Source organism: Sinohyriopsis cumingii, chromosome 2 (assembly GCF_028554795.1).
Source record: "Sinohyriopsis cumingii isolate HCF-2022 chromosome 2, ASM2855479v2, whole genome shotgun sequence".
Taxonomy (NCBI): Eukaryota; Metazoa; Mollusca; class Bivalvia; order Unionida; family Unionidae; genus Sinohyriopsis; species Sinohyriopsis cumingii.
In genome coordinates, this window is record NC_142962.1 from 12,374,803 (window position 1) to 12,392,543 (window position 17,741).

General features: G+C 36.2%; 1 protein-coding gene across 1 annotated transcript in view; it reads right to left on the reverse strand.

Moving 5' to 3' along the window:
* The window catches only part of LOC149804344 (symplekin-like), a 102,565-nt gene that overhangs the window by 13,260 nt on the left and 71,564 nt on the right, over positions 1–17,741 (reverse strand). Inside the window, exons 28-32 of the mRNA XM_089939127.1 lie at positions 17,087–17,185; positions 16,275–16,462; positions 7,601–7,777; positions 5,123–5,290; positions 1,381–1,620 (exon numbers count right to left, since the gene is read on the reverse strand). Of these exons, the coding sequence (XP_089795253.1) occupies positions 1,381–1,620; positions 5,123–5,290; positions 7,601–7,777; positions 16,275–16,462; positions 17,087–17,185 (872 nt within the window). The remainder of the gene's footprint in view (positions 1–1,380; positions 1,621–5,122; positions 5,291–7,600; positions 7,778–16,274; positions 16,463–17,086; positions 17,186–17,741) is intronic.

The window sequence follows — 17,741 nt, forward strand, 5'->3', positions numbered from 1 at the left end:
AGAAATATGTTACCATTAACCTGTGATTCTCAATCATCCATAACCATAGGCTGCTTCCCTTGTTTTCCGAGAGAGAGAGAGAGAGAGAGAGAGAGAGAGAGAGAGAGATAAAGAGAGAGCAGACACGTATATTAAGAGAAAAAAAATCAACAGATTATACTGTTCTCATTTTATTAACATGTGGAGATCTTACTCATAATAAAAACTCACTAGACATCTTCATGATTGGAGATTATTCCAATGGGAATACAAAATATAAACTCAAGAGTCATAACAAATTTGAGCCAATCAGATGCAAGATTACCTCATTAATATGCATGTATCCAATTCATTTTCAAACTTGTCTGAAATCTTGATGACATAAGCATATATTCCAGGTTTGTTAAAGATCAGACATTAATGGCCTCCAGAGTACTGATAAACTCAGCCAATCAAATGTAAGACTGCTTCATTAATATGCATAGATCTTGCTCATAATATTGACAGGGTTAAAAAATCTGATAGCCTGATGCCTCTCTAATTTCAGACTGGGCCCATCCTTTATTTCTAAGTGATAAGCCAATCGGGCTTGTTAAAAAAAAAATCTAATCTACTCGAGAAAGCTTCAATCATGTTGATAAAATGCTAAAACTGATTTTCAAGATGCTGTCCATCAATAACACGGCATGTCATCTAAGATACAAAATTTTTACTCAGAAAACCACTGAACTGCTTGTATTTGAAAAATATAATTTTCAGAAATCTTCTAAAATAGAACCAAAATTTAAACAGTTCAGTATATGCCTATTACATTTAGCATGTATAAATAGTAAGCAGTAAAGACTGGAGCTGATGTAAAACTATCCTTCAGGCAGTTTAAATAAGGATAATCAAAAGGCAAAGAGGTCAGGTATAAACCACCATTTCATGGTTTATTTAATTGGCTCACAATCACTAGTGTGGTGCACTGGAAGACTGCAGTGGGTGAACTCATTGTCCTAATCTGTGTATGTGTATATATATATATATAAGATCATATAAGATCAAGAAATGGAACAACCCAATATAGATAAATAAAACTGATGCTAGATGCATAGTTAATTTGTGTTGATAAAACGTTACCACTTGTACTAGACGGAGGCATTTAGTAGTGGTCTGGGCTTGTGGAATTTGAAAGAGGGCTTGGGACTTTTATAGTCATCAGTCCTGGGCCTGTGTCTAAAAATTTTAATTTTGACCAATGATAAACAACATAAACTTCTGTTCAAAGTTTATTCCAATGAGATCAAAATGAAGCCTCCACAGTGGTAACAATCAAATGCAGATGGACAAACAATGGACACAGGCCATACCATAAGCTCACATCTCACATGTGAATAATAAAAAATGTACATAAATGACCTTAAAATCTAACTTTGCTGCATCTCTCTTCTTTTTGGCTGCCTCCTCCTCTATCCGCCTCCTCTGTTCTTCTATCCCCCTCCTCTTCACCAATACTTCCTCAGATTTATATTTGTCAAGCTCCTCTCCTGCCTTCCTCCTACCTGCCTCCTCCTCATCCTTTCGTGTCTGCCGTGCCTCCTGTGAATCTTGTATCTTTTCTGTTACTGGAACATTTTCTTTGAGTTGTTCCTCGGATTCCTACGTGAGTTGAAGGTACACTCAATTAATTTACAATCAGAAATTCTGTTGCATCATTGTAAAGAAATGACAGCTATAAAAGTTAGGCTCAAGGTAGTACTATTTGAAACTATGCTTACATTTTGACACTAACCATTTTTCTGCCCTGCATCCAAATATGTTGTAACATCCAAATTTTCTAATTACTCTGCATTGCTAGGCATAAGTGTAATTAGAGGGGTATAGCCAAATAAAACTGTACTGCAGTATGCTGAGATACAGCAAAGCTGCAGAGTGATACAAAAAAATTACGATGGTTTGCAATTAAGGTTGGATTCTGATCTGGGCTGCATCAAGTTATAGTGATACACAATAATTTGTAATGGGTTGCAGTCAAGTTTGAATCCTAATCTAGGCTGTACTAATTTATTGTGACACACATTACATTTTAACACATTAACCCCTGGAGGTTTTTGTCGTTTTCACCTGAAATTCGAGAAGGAAACACATTCTGAAAGCTATTTCTGAATAAATCCTAATAAATCAACTTACAGGTGATTTTCTAATAACATAATGCCTAGTTGTGCTAGAAACATAATTTTTCATTAGCTATTTGGCTCGCGCATGAGCAGAAGGGTAAAAGTTCTTTTTTTCTTCTTTCTACTTAACGAACCCATTATTTTTGTATCAAGACCACTCTTTATTCCAAATGCCCATCTTATCCTACTTTTGCAAAGGTTCATCTGTCTGTATGCAGTTCATACCAGTCTGACTTAGATATGAGACCAAAAAGTCTAAAATCCGGACACAAAATTGGATTCCGACCATGGACAAATTTTGGGTGGGGAAAAAAATTGGGTCCAAAAAATGTGGTTTTTCCCTCTGTATTTTGTAGTGCAACTAGAACTTCCAGATTATTTGGTATCAATGTAGAGCTACATCTGTCTACCTTTCTATAATATCACCCACTTTAGTGTATCTTACATGACCTTGATGCTACAGTGCTCGGCAGTAGGCTACTACTTCCTGCCACGTAAACTCGTCACCAGGGGTTAACATGTTAATGTGTTGGAATTAAGCTTAGATTCTAATCTCAACTGTACTAAGTTATAAAGATACACAATAACTTGTAATGGGTTGTAGTTAAGCTTGAATTATAATATAGGTTATACTAATTAATACTGACACACAATACATTTTAATGGGTTGCAAATAAGCTTGGATCCAAATCTAGACTGTACTGCTTTTTACATAATTCTTTATCCTTTCTAACTGATGGCCTTGCCTTTGGAACATTTTTTATCATAATCATTATTATAATCTGGACCTAATTTTCACTAATCCATGTAGTCAAGCAAGGCATTATGGCATTAATGAAATGAAACTGCCTCTTGCAGAAACTGTAAGAAGAAATGTGATAGACTGTCTAGTCACCCATAATTTTCTTTGTCTGTATGATATGCTGGTTGCTTGTCTGTAGATATGTTGGTTGCTTTTTCTTCTTGCAAGTAGCAGATAGGTAATGTACAAGAATGATTAAAAAAGAAGATCTCACAACTTTATCAATTAGTGAATTAAACCACTGTACACATGCCAACACACTACAAGATAGTGAGCAGACATTTTATATCATGATATATCATATTACAGTGAACAGAAATATATGTCAGTATTTGTAACTTTCCAATGTCATTAATGAATAGAACAGAATGAGCAAGATTAAAATACAGGGGCAAATTACTCCAATTTTCCTTAGCAATTACATCCACCATAAAACAGTTCATCATTCAGAACCTTATTTTACATGTCATCTGGAACAAATATGGGTTTTATTTATTGGTTTTGTTGGCACTTGTATGGACTATACCATGCTGAGGAAATGGGAGGTAAGCGCTTTTTCCAAGGACACAAGGGAGCTGACCTGTATTGGCCTGGGCAGGTACTGAACCTGCAACCCTTGGATTACAAGTCCAATTGTTTTACCACTAAGCTACCACAGCTCCTTTGTCAGAAATGGAAAATGTTGGAAATATCTATGTTAAAGGCAATTTTTAAAAAAAAGGCTTTACAGAAAATAACACATTTAAAAAATATTTATTTCAATTTGCCCACATTTTGAAAGGAAAAGTCATCCATGTTTAAAAGTGCATCCTGTGAACAAAACTTCTGTGAATTCATTTATTTTCAAAGGTGTCAAGTTTCTGTTAGTAAATAAATCTGCCTCTGATGGGGTGTTATATACTGGTCTAATCTGGGTCACTCTCATCACTATGCAATGGAAAACCAAACCTGGACATGAGGAAACGAAAAAGAGGATCCCAAAATTTGGGGTGGTGTAAGTGCCAGGTCATGAAATTGAAGCATGCCAGTTCACACCTTTATGGTTAACTAAAGTAAAATTTATATCAGGAAGAATACAGTACGATCAACTTATTAACATCCTAGCTTGATGCCATTATTAAGACTATGAACTGATGATGTCCACACAACCTAGGAATGGAATCAAAAACTATCAGTTGATGTAAACAATACAGAAGAAGGTGCAGATTTAGCCACAGTTTTACCCCAGATTTATATCTGCAAACTCTCTATGCAGTTGTAGACTGGGCAGGTTGAAATTAATATGGGTTCCATTGTTGTCAAGGATGGATCATTGTTACTTCTGTGTTGTATCACGGTTGTCCTCTAGTGGGTCAAGATGCCAATGACCTTTCAAAAAGTCAGCCATCTGTTGGTTAGCACAGTGATAACACACACAGATACTACCAATACTGTATTAAAGAGATATACTTGTTTCCATCAAAACTGTAAAGCTGTCATTATAGACAACTCCCAAGGAATATGACAATCTGAATAAAAATCTTTTGACAGAGGTCTTCCTGAATACTTGGTCAAAGTAACATTTGGGGAATTTAAAATTGTTACTCACTTAAAAGACTCTTAGTGTTCCTTGATGTGACAAGGTTGACACATTTAATTATAGTTGATCAATAATTTTAGCTTGACTATGTGGCATTGCATCTGACCATAATCAGAAAGTCAGAAAAACAATGTAAAGTTCTGAAGGCTACAAACCAATCAAATCAAGGTATGGCAAATTTTCACTTCCAGAAAATCACATTTCCAGCCGAGGAATTTCTAAAATGTCAGTAATTCTTGAAGATATTAGTAATCAATTTAAAAAAAAAATTATCCTTTAGAAATTTAATTTTTGTGCCAACTACAGAATATTTTTGCCACTAACAGCGTTTAACACTAAAATATTTTGTGTCAAACAAACATTAATTATTAATTATGCAAAACTGTACTCTACATGCAATTATGTCCTGTTTTTTTATGTGATTATTACAACCATTAAATACATTCTAGATTCCACAATATCCCTTGGACATAGACTGATTGTTACAACCACAAAATGCACTCTAGATTCCACAATGTTCCCTGGACATTGATTGATTATTACAACCACAAATTCCATGACAATTGAAGCGTCATAAATAAAGTGAATAGAGTAAACTTCTACCTGAAGTCTGCGTCTCTCCTCCTCAGCCTTGTGTTCCCTGATGATCTCCTCAGCAGCAAGTCGATCCTTCTCCTCCTGTTCTTTTTGAGCCTGGAGCTCAGCTTCATGTTTTGCCACCATTGGGTCTGTCTCAAGCACATTTATAATTGCTGCTGGAATGTGCATTTTCTAGAAAAATGAATTGTTAGTAAATTATATTTGTTTCAGAATACTTACTATTATGACAATAGGTCTTAAGCTAAGTAACATTAAAAAAAACCCCAAAAGTTTAGTAAAATCAACAAATTATTTATCTCTCAAAGTTACAATTGTTGTTGATGTGGGGTTTAACGCCATTTTCAGCACACGATAGGCTATGCATGGCGGCCAGTATTAATGGTGGAGGAAGAACCCGGGAAAACCTCGGGAAGAACCACCGACCCACGAGAAGCTACTGGCAAGCTTTCTCACATATCCACATTGGCCGAATCCTAGACTCGAACCCATGCAGACAGAGGTGAGATGGCAGTGATTCATAACAGAGAGCGCATTAGAACACTCGGCCACACGGGGCCCCTCAAAGTTACAAAGTGAAAATTTAAGAGACACTTACAGTATTGTGAATTAAATCCCAAATCCAAAATGTCCTATCACAAGTCTGAAAGTACAGAATGTTCTAAATGAATTTCAATAGTCTTCAATGTCCAAATGTACCACAATGATGCAATCCAGACTGTCTTTGAACTAGTTTTTAATATTTTCAAAAATAATGTGTTAATCCAGAGTCAATGAACACATGAACACTTTAGTAATTCCATGGAATAATTTGAATAAATAATTCCTCTGGAATTATATCTTAACACAACTGTAAATCTGACAAATGGATTAACCAGACTTATCTTAAAACAGGAATGCATTATTTATTTATCAAGTCTTTATTTATACAGATTCTCACTTGACCTATAACATAATAGAATGTGAAGATTCTCCAACAACAAAACACAGGTCAAACTGTAAACAAGAATAACCTTCAACTCTTGCTATGTAAACAAGTCTGTTTCTACAATGTTCTGAACTAAAAAGATACCTCAAAATGTTATTACATCATACAATCATGGATAAAAGTTTGTCAAGTAAGCATCCTCTTTACAAATGAGCATTCTGTTAAAGTACAATCTACAATCATGGACAAAAGTTATGAACACTTTATTGATATTTATAACATTACCTAATCACATTAATGTTAGAAAATAATTTCTGCTATCTCCTGAAGATATTCCAATTAGAAATTTCATCTTTCTGATCAATATATACCATACCAAGAGAAGAAACTCACATCCATTATGTCCCATTACAAATACTGAGTTGCCATCCAACAACCAGAAGCTTACCAGTTTAAGATGGAACTGCTCTGGTGGCCTAAGTAGAAATGGAAAAATGTATGCATGTACAGGGTTTAATGGCACATCAGCACAAGGTTTTTGCACATCCAAGGAGGGCTGAGAAAAATACTGCCTCAGATGTGGGATGTTTCAGGTTCAAACCCCTGCTGAGTCATACCAAAGACTTAGAACAATGGTACCAGCAGCTGCCTCACTCGGCACTCAACATTAAGAAGTTAGTGTTAGGAATGGTTGGCCTGGTGTCAGGAATAATGTGCCTGAGTGAGACAAGATACTACATGTCTGTGGTATGATGCCCCAGTGCTAGACACCACCATAAGCTGCCACACTTCAGACATAGTGATAGTACTGAAAAATTGTTAAAGCTACGTTTAAAAAACCACCACCCCACACACCAGTTTGAGTTGACTGATTTGTCAATGAGAATGTTTGTATTTGCTGGAAGGTATGGTAGGGTTTAAAAGGATGACCGATTTGTCAATGAGAATGTTTGTATTTGCTGGAAGGTATGGGAGGGTTTAAAAGGATGGCTGATTTGTCAATGAGTATGTTTGTATTTGCTGGAAGGTATGGGAGGGTTTAAAAGGACTGATTTGTCAATGAGTATGTTTGTATTTGCTGGAAGGTATGGGAGGGTTTAAAAGGATGACTGGTTTGTCAATGAGTATGTTTGTATTTGCTGGAAGGTATGGGAGGGTTTAAAAGGATTTGTCAGTGAGGATAATACTGCTAATCATGCATTCCTTTTAAACAATGGCTGCATATGAAACTTCCTCATCCAATATACAGTATTGTTTATCTTGGTGGGGGGGGGAATAGCCATCTATTTTGAAAATATGAGTTTGCAATCTGAAAAAATCCAGAGAAACTAAACACACAACAATTGTAGAACAAAAGTGATTTGCAATGTGGGGGTTCCTGCAATGATGTCACATGGACGTGAGTCATGCAATCTGCAAAGTTGTACATCGATTAATGTGAATAAAGAAAGACAGGGCCAATTACATATGCAATAGGATTTACCAAATCCAGTTTTAAATTTTTGGAAAAGTGTTATTACCTTAACTAGCAAAAGTAACTGACACGAAAAACTCACCTGCTGAGGTGTGAAGGAATTAACATGCAGCAGTAATGGCCCACGTTGGTCAGGGCTGAGCTCGAATACATTTTTGAGCTGAGGAGCTGGAAGCTGCAAGAGGACTTGGAATGACTGGGGTCTGGTCTTCTCACAGCACTTTACAAACCCCTCCCACACCTTCTTCTGTTTCCATACCTGTACAAGTAATAGGTGATATTATTAGTATATGTACCAATACTCTAAGAACAGTCAACATAAACAACTATTAATAAACTGTATTAATCTAAGAGTGTATATCGATAAGTTTTACTTAGGCTGAGATCATAATTTCCAAATCAAAGCAGTTAATAACTGATTGTCAGTAGTTGTTTCAAATTTCAAATTACAGTGAAAAGAAATGCAAAATACTGTAACTTTTAATACAGTACTGCCAAGAAGCAATTTTGAATAATACATTCAACAAAAACTATGCAATTTTATTGGAGTCACTGAAAGTTTTCAATTTTTTAAATTCACTGAAGACAAGCACCTCCATTTTCCTTTTCACAAGATGATGACCACTTCCCCCCTTTCCCCTCCATGAGTACATTAACAATAGTCTTTCTCACTATATGCCTATGATTGTTGGATATGGTGATGAATATTCTGTTTAATTGTTGCAATTCACATACTGTTCTTTATGACCATTCAACAGCTCTTCTCAAAATCTCCTCAAAATAAATGTGAAAAGTAGGATGTATATTGTGTATATGTGCTGACTTCCAAGTCACACAGACAAGAGACATAACTTGCACTATGCCGACTATACATTCCATGAAGACATGGGGCATAACTTGCATTATGCTATATTTTACATTCCATAAAGACAAGGGACATAACTTGCATTATTCTGACTATATTTTACATTCCATAAAGACAAGGGACATAACTTGCATTATTCTGACTATATTTTACATTCCATAAAGACAAGGGACACAACTTGCATTATTCTGACTATATTTTACATTCCATAAAGACAAGAGACATAACTTGCATTATTCTGACTATATTTTACATTCCATAAAGACAAAGGACATAACTTTCATTATTCTGACTATATTTTACATTCCATAAAGACAAGAGACATAACTTGCACTATGCTGACTATATTTTACATTCCATAAAGACAAGGGGCATAACTTGCATTATGCTGACTGTATCTTTTACATTCCATAAAGGCAAGGGACATAACCTGCACTATGCTGACTATATTTTACATTCCATAAAGACAAGGGGCATAACTTGCATTATGCTGACTGTATCTTTTACATTCCATAAAGACATGGGACATAACTTGCATTATGCTGACTATACATTTTACATTCCATAAAGACAAGGGATATAACTTACACTATGCTGACTGTATTTTACATTCCATAAAGACAAGGGACATAACTTGCATTATTCTGACTGTATTTTACATTCCATAAAGACAAGGGACATAAGTTACACTATGCTGACTGTATACTTTACATGCCATAAAGACAAGGGACATAACTTGCACTATGCTGTATATATACTTTACATGTTATACAGACAAGTGACATAACTTGCATTATGCTGACTATCTTTTGTATGAAATATAATTAACTTATAGTTTGGGACCATGGAGAGGGAAGGTAGCTCAGTGACTCTGCATGAAGAGGCAAGCACTATCAGAAAGCAAGTCTATATTATAGCTGGTTGATAGATGTGGATGACAGGGCTTGAACTTGGATAAGATAGCCCATGCCCATATCCAGGAGAGATTCTGTGGTCTGGATAAATCAAAACTGGACAGCAAGTCAGAGAGATGCTTGTTATTATCTCACCCATTATGTTGAAACATGCCTTAGATCTTAGTGTCCCTTTATAGTGAGGTGGAGGCTAATTTCTGGTCTTCAAAGAGAAAGAAAAAAGAAATTGGCCAGCTGAGGAATGGATGCAAAGAGTGGTGTGATGACACAGATGTGACACCAGTCAAGAAAACTCCACCAATTCCACTCATATGCCTTCAAAGTGGAGAGTTTTCCAGCTTTTGCGATCCTATCAACAATGGTAGTTCTGAACTCCTTTTTGAGCAAGACGTAGCTGGCAAGAGCTAGGCATTAGAGAGTTTCTTTGGTCATGGATTGCCTTGTAAATCCTTCCATGGAAGCCGAGACTGCAAAAGAGGGGAAGAAGGTATCCTTGTTGGCAAGTTCGCTGATTCCATCAATCTTATCATTAAAGAGACTCGATGATTAAGGTTTGCTTGAGCTGCTTGGCCTAATGATGATCTTTAAGAAAGGTGAAGGTAAAGAGCACTGCATCAAGTTAGTATCTGCTGTTATGGCCTTGAACAGAGTTTATTGGGCTGCTATGTTTAAGGCACGTGACATTTTATAAACAGACTCACATGCATACATAGTAAGATTCAGGGTGGGAGAAGATAAACTGTTCTGCCTGCTGAAAGATCATCATAGATCCCTACCTAGATCCAGCATTGAGCCCACAGTCACAACATTATGCATCATCTGCTGGAGATCCAATGGACAACTTTTGTTTGGGGCTTGTAGAACTGCTGACTACAATTCGAGGGAAAACATCTGCAAGAAAAGTGTCAGCTGATGCTTGGGTCTTATAATTGCCAATGTAAGCAGCTCAAAATATCAGTAACTTAGCCAGACTGTGGAAGCAACTGAAAGTAGTTTCTTCCTTTAGTCAAGGTCCCATGATGCTGGAAATGTAGATGAGGCAGATGTTGTAGAGGAAGGAGGACTGAACTCCTCAGACCAGGCCTGTAAGGCTGAGTCTTCATGCATCATAGTAAGATCTAATAACAACATGGCAACTTGAGAGCAAGTTTCCATTGTCCTTTGATAAATGCAGTGAGGCCAACATCAATTACACAAAGCAGCTGGAGAAGAATGTGGTGGCTGATGCAATATGATTGATTGTTGTCATGGTCCATTGTGATCAGAGGTATATGGCCAAGTCTGTTCATGACAGAAAAAGACCATCTAGGCCAGCATCATGCCATTCAACTCTTGAGGTTGGGATGGCATATGGGATACTGATCCATGTAATCGGTCTGTAATTTTCATATGTGAGATGGTAACTGTGCCTGTTGATATATCTTGCTTCCCAGCAAGTGATATAGTTCAAATTCTTGCATATGAACTAATGATGTCCTCATTCCACTATGTGTGCATCTGTGCTCTCATGTTTAGTACTCCTAGTACTGCTGCCCACATACTTCTGTCCTTAAAATACACAAGTCTGACATGTATTCATCAAATGACAAGCAGAGTAAGCTACACACATAGAGTGGTTGTCAGTCTTGTCTTTCTAGAGCAAACAATAAAGCACAGCACGCATCCTGCTTTATGAACTGTGAAGTGTCCATATAGAGCTATATACTAGGACAACTGTCTCTAAAAGGGCACACATGATCTGTACAGGCAGAGTTTAAGAGCACTGCTGTTAATACTAATAAAGTGGACACTAAAATATTAATTCTAATAAAAAGTTGGAAAGGTCAACTGATTGCCTAAAGGCAAATTTACTGAGGCGTCACTTACAGTAACAATAAAGTGGATGCTATGACTACACACTGCATAGAAAGCTTAACCTGTACATATCTGACCAGTAATATAAACGAGTTTTCTACAGTACACATAGTACACATAAAATTGCACAGAAGCATTGTTGATACTTATGAAGTGGATACTACAATATCCATTGTAAGATAATGTTACCTGTAGGAACAGCAAAACGCTGCTTTATACAGGTACAATCAGTAAAGTGTCATACTGATAGCTATGAAGTGAATGCTAAGATAGAAAACACACCTTTATGTATCTGAACTTAGTGGAAATTATATGGCAATATTTCACAAGTTTTCTATCACACACCATACCTGCACCTATTAAATATGGTTAAAGCAATGTGAAGGGATGCAATCACAACCCACAGCCTGAAAATTCTGCTTTTGACTCAATGGTCCAGTACCAGTAGAACCCTAAATTGCTCTGGTACACATTAGCCAATAATAAGTCCAATTGCAAAGTCTGCAGGCAATATTTCACAAGTTTTCTATCACACACCATACCTGCACCTATTAAATATGGTTAAAGCAATGTGAAGGGATGCAATCACAACCCACAGCCTGAAAATTCTGCTTTTGACTCAATGGTCCTGTACCAGTAGAACCCTAAATTGCTCTGGTACACATTAGCCAATAATAAGTCCAATTGCAAAGTCTGCAGGCAAATATTTACTACAGTGCATTACCATGATTGAAAGACAGGAAAAATAACAAAGTTAATGCAAACTCGAAATTCAGACAACTAATTTATTGCTTATTAAATCACATAAAAATGTTTTACTAAGCAAAACATTTCCAAATATTCACATCACATAATTATGCCTTCGGTTGGTTCCTCTTTAAATCTCAGTCATGTAGTTAAGGAAAACTTAAGTCTGTTCTAGAAATTAAAAAAATAACAAACACCCAAATAAAATGGAACACATTTAACATTCAAAGCTCAGTGAGTGAAACAGATTTGAAAACACCCATGAAGTCTGTCTGTATGCAGTTAAAAAGTAACAATTTACTTGGCAGAGTCAGATGCCTTTTACCTTTCCCACCCATTTTTAGATATTTTGACATTCCTGTTGTTAGAATATATCTAAAATGGGGTGGGAAAGGTAAGAGAAAACTCATTCTGGACAGATTGCTCAATCTCAGAGGAATTTTTCCTTGGCCATAAAGAGTGTATGTATGAAATGCCATTCTTTCTCAGAAAAAATGCAGTCATTTGTAGTGGTCTCATCAGAACAGAAACCAACGAGTTCTGGTTACTCTGACATGGTCAATAACTGATTGAGCACTCAGCTTTGTAAAGGCTCAAGGAATCAGGTAATTGATGATTTAGAGGGGTATGTTGTTTTTCACTATCAATAAGCCATCTAGTGCAAGTAATATGCTCTTTGCTTGTTTCACTGATCAATGGATCAGTTATAAAATTAGATGTGCCTTTGAATAATGCACTTCATGACTGGCTGACTCGGGGTATGCCATACATGCTGAACAAAATATGAACAACCTCTTGTCATCATACTCAATTAAGACTATTTTACCAGCTTGGCTTATTGGCTTTATGGCTATTTGCTTTCTACCAAAACCTGCCTTCTTCAGTAGCATTGTTTTAAAATTTAGTGTTTTGACTGACTTGTAAAATGGGACATCTCTGAGGGAGGCTGGATTGCCTTGGCATTAATATGCCATTCTGTGCTAGTTTGATAGACCATTGAGAACATGGTTCATAGTCTGAAACATTCAGTTTGCAAATAGTAATCAACATTTCTTCTAAATAACTGTTTAAATAATCAGAACAGTATTTTCAACACTGCATGTCTCACATTAGTTGTGGACATTGTTGATATCATGTTCATTCATTTGCTTGGTTGAAAGTTTCTTTTGTCACTCAGTTAATTAATCCACAATCTCAATTTCGTCATCTCTACTTTCAAATGGACCAAACAGCTTGTTAGGTTATCCACAGATCTAATAAATCAAAAGCTCTGGTATCTGCTATATGAGCATATACAACCAAAAGTAGTTCCTAACAGAACAATACTACTTTAAGACACACCTGATGTGCAATATGGAAAAATATTCTGACACTGTAAAGTTAACAAAATAAGCATATCATAATCAGTCTTACTGTTGCGTTCATTTTTTATTTGAGAGATTTAATTAAACTGTTCACTGGAATTGCAGTGTTCATTAATACTTCTTGGATTATATCACTATTTTGGGATTTCTGTGAATTTATTCAAGGACATTTTGGATTACATAATTGTGATACATCAAGAATATTAACATGTCACCATATTCTAGACTATTGGTACATCAGCACATACAAAAATGGATTTCATTTGGATTGCCACTGACACTCTTTAATTCTGGAATTGTGATAGAACTTTTAGGTCTATTTGGGATTTATCTCACAATACTGTAAGTTCTTTTTAAATTTTCACTTTGCATTCCAGGGAAATAAATTATTTGTTGAATTTTACAAAACTGCTGGTTAGTTTATGACCACTGAGTCAGACCAATGGTGAGCTGCTCTGTTAATGACCCAAGCAATTCAGGCTGTTGAATCCCAGTCGTCTTGGTTAGCTGAATTTTCCCAACAGTCAGAAAATCACCAAGGAGTCCAAATGTAACATCAAAGATGAGGCAGGGATGTTCTGAACTCATTTTAATGTGGCAAGAATCATGTTTTTTTAAGAATCCACTTCACAAAATGTGGGGCAGACATGTTAACCAGAGCTAAAGTTTTATCTAATGCCAGGAATTCAGCGTGAAAGGTGGTGGAATACGTTTGTACCAGACTGTTCATAGTCTGCTTCCATTTTGGGATAAACCATTCACTGAGGCAAGGATGATGGAATGCCATCATCTCTGTTTAATTCATGGCCAAAAACATGCAGGTAAGCAAAGAATAGAGGAAAAGCCAGCTCTACTGGATGATGTCATACTGGTTGGTTTGCCAGGAATATGGTTGTTATGGTTAACTGAGAAATTGTAAAGCTTTTACAAAATATTTGCAAAATTAACAAATAAGATTTACTAATTGTTTAGAAGTGATATTAATTTTTAAAAATCCGAAATCCTGTATGGATGGTTTTAAATTTAACCCAAAATTGGCTTCAGATTCACTGGAGGTGTCTTGAATGATGTCGTTTTATGCAAACTAGCAACAACAGGTGGTAGTGAGGGGAGGTAAAGGGCAAGAGTTTTTGTCCTTTTGGTAAGGCTAGATTCTGGGAATGCATCTGAAGGACAAATTTCGTTATTAACTCATTCAGCTCCAATTCTGTCTGTATGCGTGATCCGGTTTCTGCATTCAATGGCTGATCCTGCCTGTAGTCGTGGTATGTTTACTGCATTCAACAGCTGGTCCCGTCTCCAGTCATGGAGAATATGTGTTAGAAACAACATCTCTGATTGGTTACAAATGGGCTTTTTCCAAGAATCAGACCAATATTAAACCAATCAGAAATGATTTTACTTTTGTTTGTGCAAATCTGAATTGTTCAGAAGCCAAGGATTACTATTTGAGAGCATTTTCACAACACATATTCTGTTCATGAAAAATCGTAAATGATGGCAGACAAAAGAGTAATTTTTGATGACGATGAGAGCAAAATTTAGGAGTTTCTTGGGTTTGATCTAAAAAATATTGAGCAAGTAGAGGAAAGATAGGTTCAGCAGTTGGATATTTTGTGAGATTTAGATTTGGACATAGAAGTTTCTGAGACTGAATTGCAGAAAAAGAGGATGCTGATAGTGATGATGATAGGGCTGATATATTTCTAAAAATGTTGTGAAAGACTTGGACAGATAGGAAAAAAAATACATCACTGCAGACAAATTCATTTGGAATAATTGGTGAACATTTTATTGTATATAAGAAGAGAAATTAATGTAAGAGTGAATACATGTGCATGATGTTTACAAAATTTACCAAACTGGTAAAAACTCTTTGGGGCACAAGTAGCTAGACACAACTTAGTGCTGCAGGGGCATAGCAGCTGTGATACTGATAACAGTGCTGGGGCTGAATGAGTTAAATTAATTTCCTGAAAGTCACATGAGATTCCCAGATGATTCAGTAATTTAAAATACAGAAAATCTGATTTAATAAGATGCAGTAAAAGTTGTATTTTCCTTCTCATAAAATGTGCATACAGTGTTACAACTTATATTTGTCTTTGTAATTATTAGGTATGCTGAAAACACTTGAAGATCTGGTTGAAAGAAGAAAGTAACTTTGAAGTTTTGTTGATTTTATGATCCTATCAGTATTCAAGATCACTGAAGAAAAGGACTGTCTGAGCTTTGCAGACACGAACTGGCTGCTCTCCAATTTACTCTAACCTGCCCCAGCAATCCTGCTTACATATGTACTCAATGAATTCATTAGCTGAAGGATGCAAATTAAAAAAAAATGAAGTCACTCTGATGTTTAACAGTGAAGATTCATGAAAAGTGAAAAAATTGAGACATGCTTTCTGATCAAGAGGTTAGGATATCATGTCAAAGGTTGGCAGCACTGTGCCCATGAATAAAGCAGAAATGGGACAGGACAAAAGAGTGCAAATTACAATTAATTCTTATGGTGAGCTTATCAATCTCTGTTGTATCATTTTTTACTGCAAGCTATCTGGGGTACATGTTGAGGGACTTGAGTAATGATTGTGTGCAAGAGGACAAGCTAAGGACTTGCTTGCTAATCAATAACTGTAGCCTATTCAAGGAAAGTCCCAACAGACTGTAACACTGTTTCCATCAATTAAAAAAGGTGTGGAAAAGAAGGTGAGAGAGTAGTAGATCTGTCAAAAAGAGATTTTGAGAAGAGCTGTTGAATGGTCATACAGAAGTGTATGTGAATTGCAACAATTACTAGGATTCTTGGTCATGTAAACAGAATATTCACCAGGTCCATTAGTCATAGGCATATAGTCAGAGAGACTATTGTTAATGTACTCATAGAGGGGAAAGGGGGGAAGTGGTCATCATCTTGTGAAAACGAAAATAGGGGTGGGGGGTGGGGGGCTGAAAGGAGAAGAAGAGGTAGCAAGAGGGCGAACAGTGAAGAAAAAGGGAAAACAAACTGACCTGCTTGCTGATCAGTCTCTGCAGGATATTCATGACAAGCCCCAAAAGTCTTGGGTACATATTAAGGGACTGCAGAACAGTTCTCATGAAGAGGGTTGGTAGGGGTGACTGCTCCATCAAGCTCTGCATAACTAGTGCCAGTGCCTCCTGGGTGTAGAGAGTCTTCTCTGAGAAGCACAAGTTTGTGGCTGAAACAGGAATACAGTGCCTTTCTTTATCTGAATACATATTCAACTTTAAATTTATACCAACTAGACGAGTTCTTATAATTACATACAATAGACACCTCAAGGAACCAACAGTGGTATAAGCTGTAAGGAAGTGAGGGTGAAAAAACAGCTTTGGACCAAGAAGTGTGAAACATGAGTATTATAAACTACTTTTGGTTTTGTTTAAAGAACAAGTGAGTAAACAGGATAAATATTGGGCCATAATTTTGTACCACAGCTCAATTAACCAGTCCTCTCTGCTAGCTTAGCCAGATAATTGTCAAATTTAACAATGATGTAAATCACAAAATGATTGTGAGCAAAAACTTTAGCAAAACCAAGTGAATCTGTACACATTTTTCTTGCTTCAAATTTGCTTAATTGTATGAAATATGTCTTGACAGTAAACAAATCAGGACAAAAAGACATTTTGGTAGTGGGTAGATGAGTAATAAATAGAATACTGCCTTAATAAACCATCTATAAATACCTCCAAGTTTTACAGAAGAGCACATGCATGACATTATTTTTAAAAATACTTTTACCCTCCATGTCTTTAGTGAATGAAATTTCAAGTTTAGCATAGGATTAATTGGTCCTTACCTTTAATTATGGTTTTCATGTCACATTTGTTAGGGTCAATGTTGTGGAGAGCTATCAAAAGCTCTGCTGGGGTTAGAGGAGATGTGTAGGAGGCATCCCCTGAAAAAAAAGTAACATTAACTTTTGTAAAGGCTACACAAATTCTGTTTTTTTCTTCTTTCCTTTTCTCTTTAGTTTGCTTTCAGCAAAGCATTGGAATAAATTCTTATCTCTTTCGTTCACTCAAAATGTAATTCTGCATCCATTCCTTTCAAGTCTTTTGTAAGCAGTGAATTATTGTCTAATGGCTATATACCTGAGCTATCATCTTACAACTGCTCAAAAAAAAACTTACTGGCCATAATATTGAAAAATACGTCAACTTATGTTCTTTAAAGAACACTCACAAAACAAAACAAAAAAGGAGAATAATCAAGGAACAGGAAGAGTTTCTGTAGCTAGACCCATGTCTGGCCACTTGACCCAACTCCAAGGTTTATCATCACAATGAAACACCTGTGGAAATAAAAGGAAGAAAACCTGATCATAACTGCAAACTTGAATGTGGTATGGATTTATTAATAAGTAAAATCAGATCCAATCAGCTAGACCTGTTTTAAGCTAAGCTGAGGCAAGGGAGCAAACTGAAGGGTACTATAAACTAACTATCCCATTC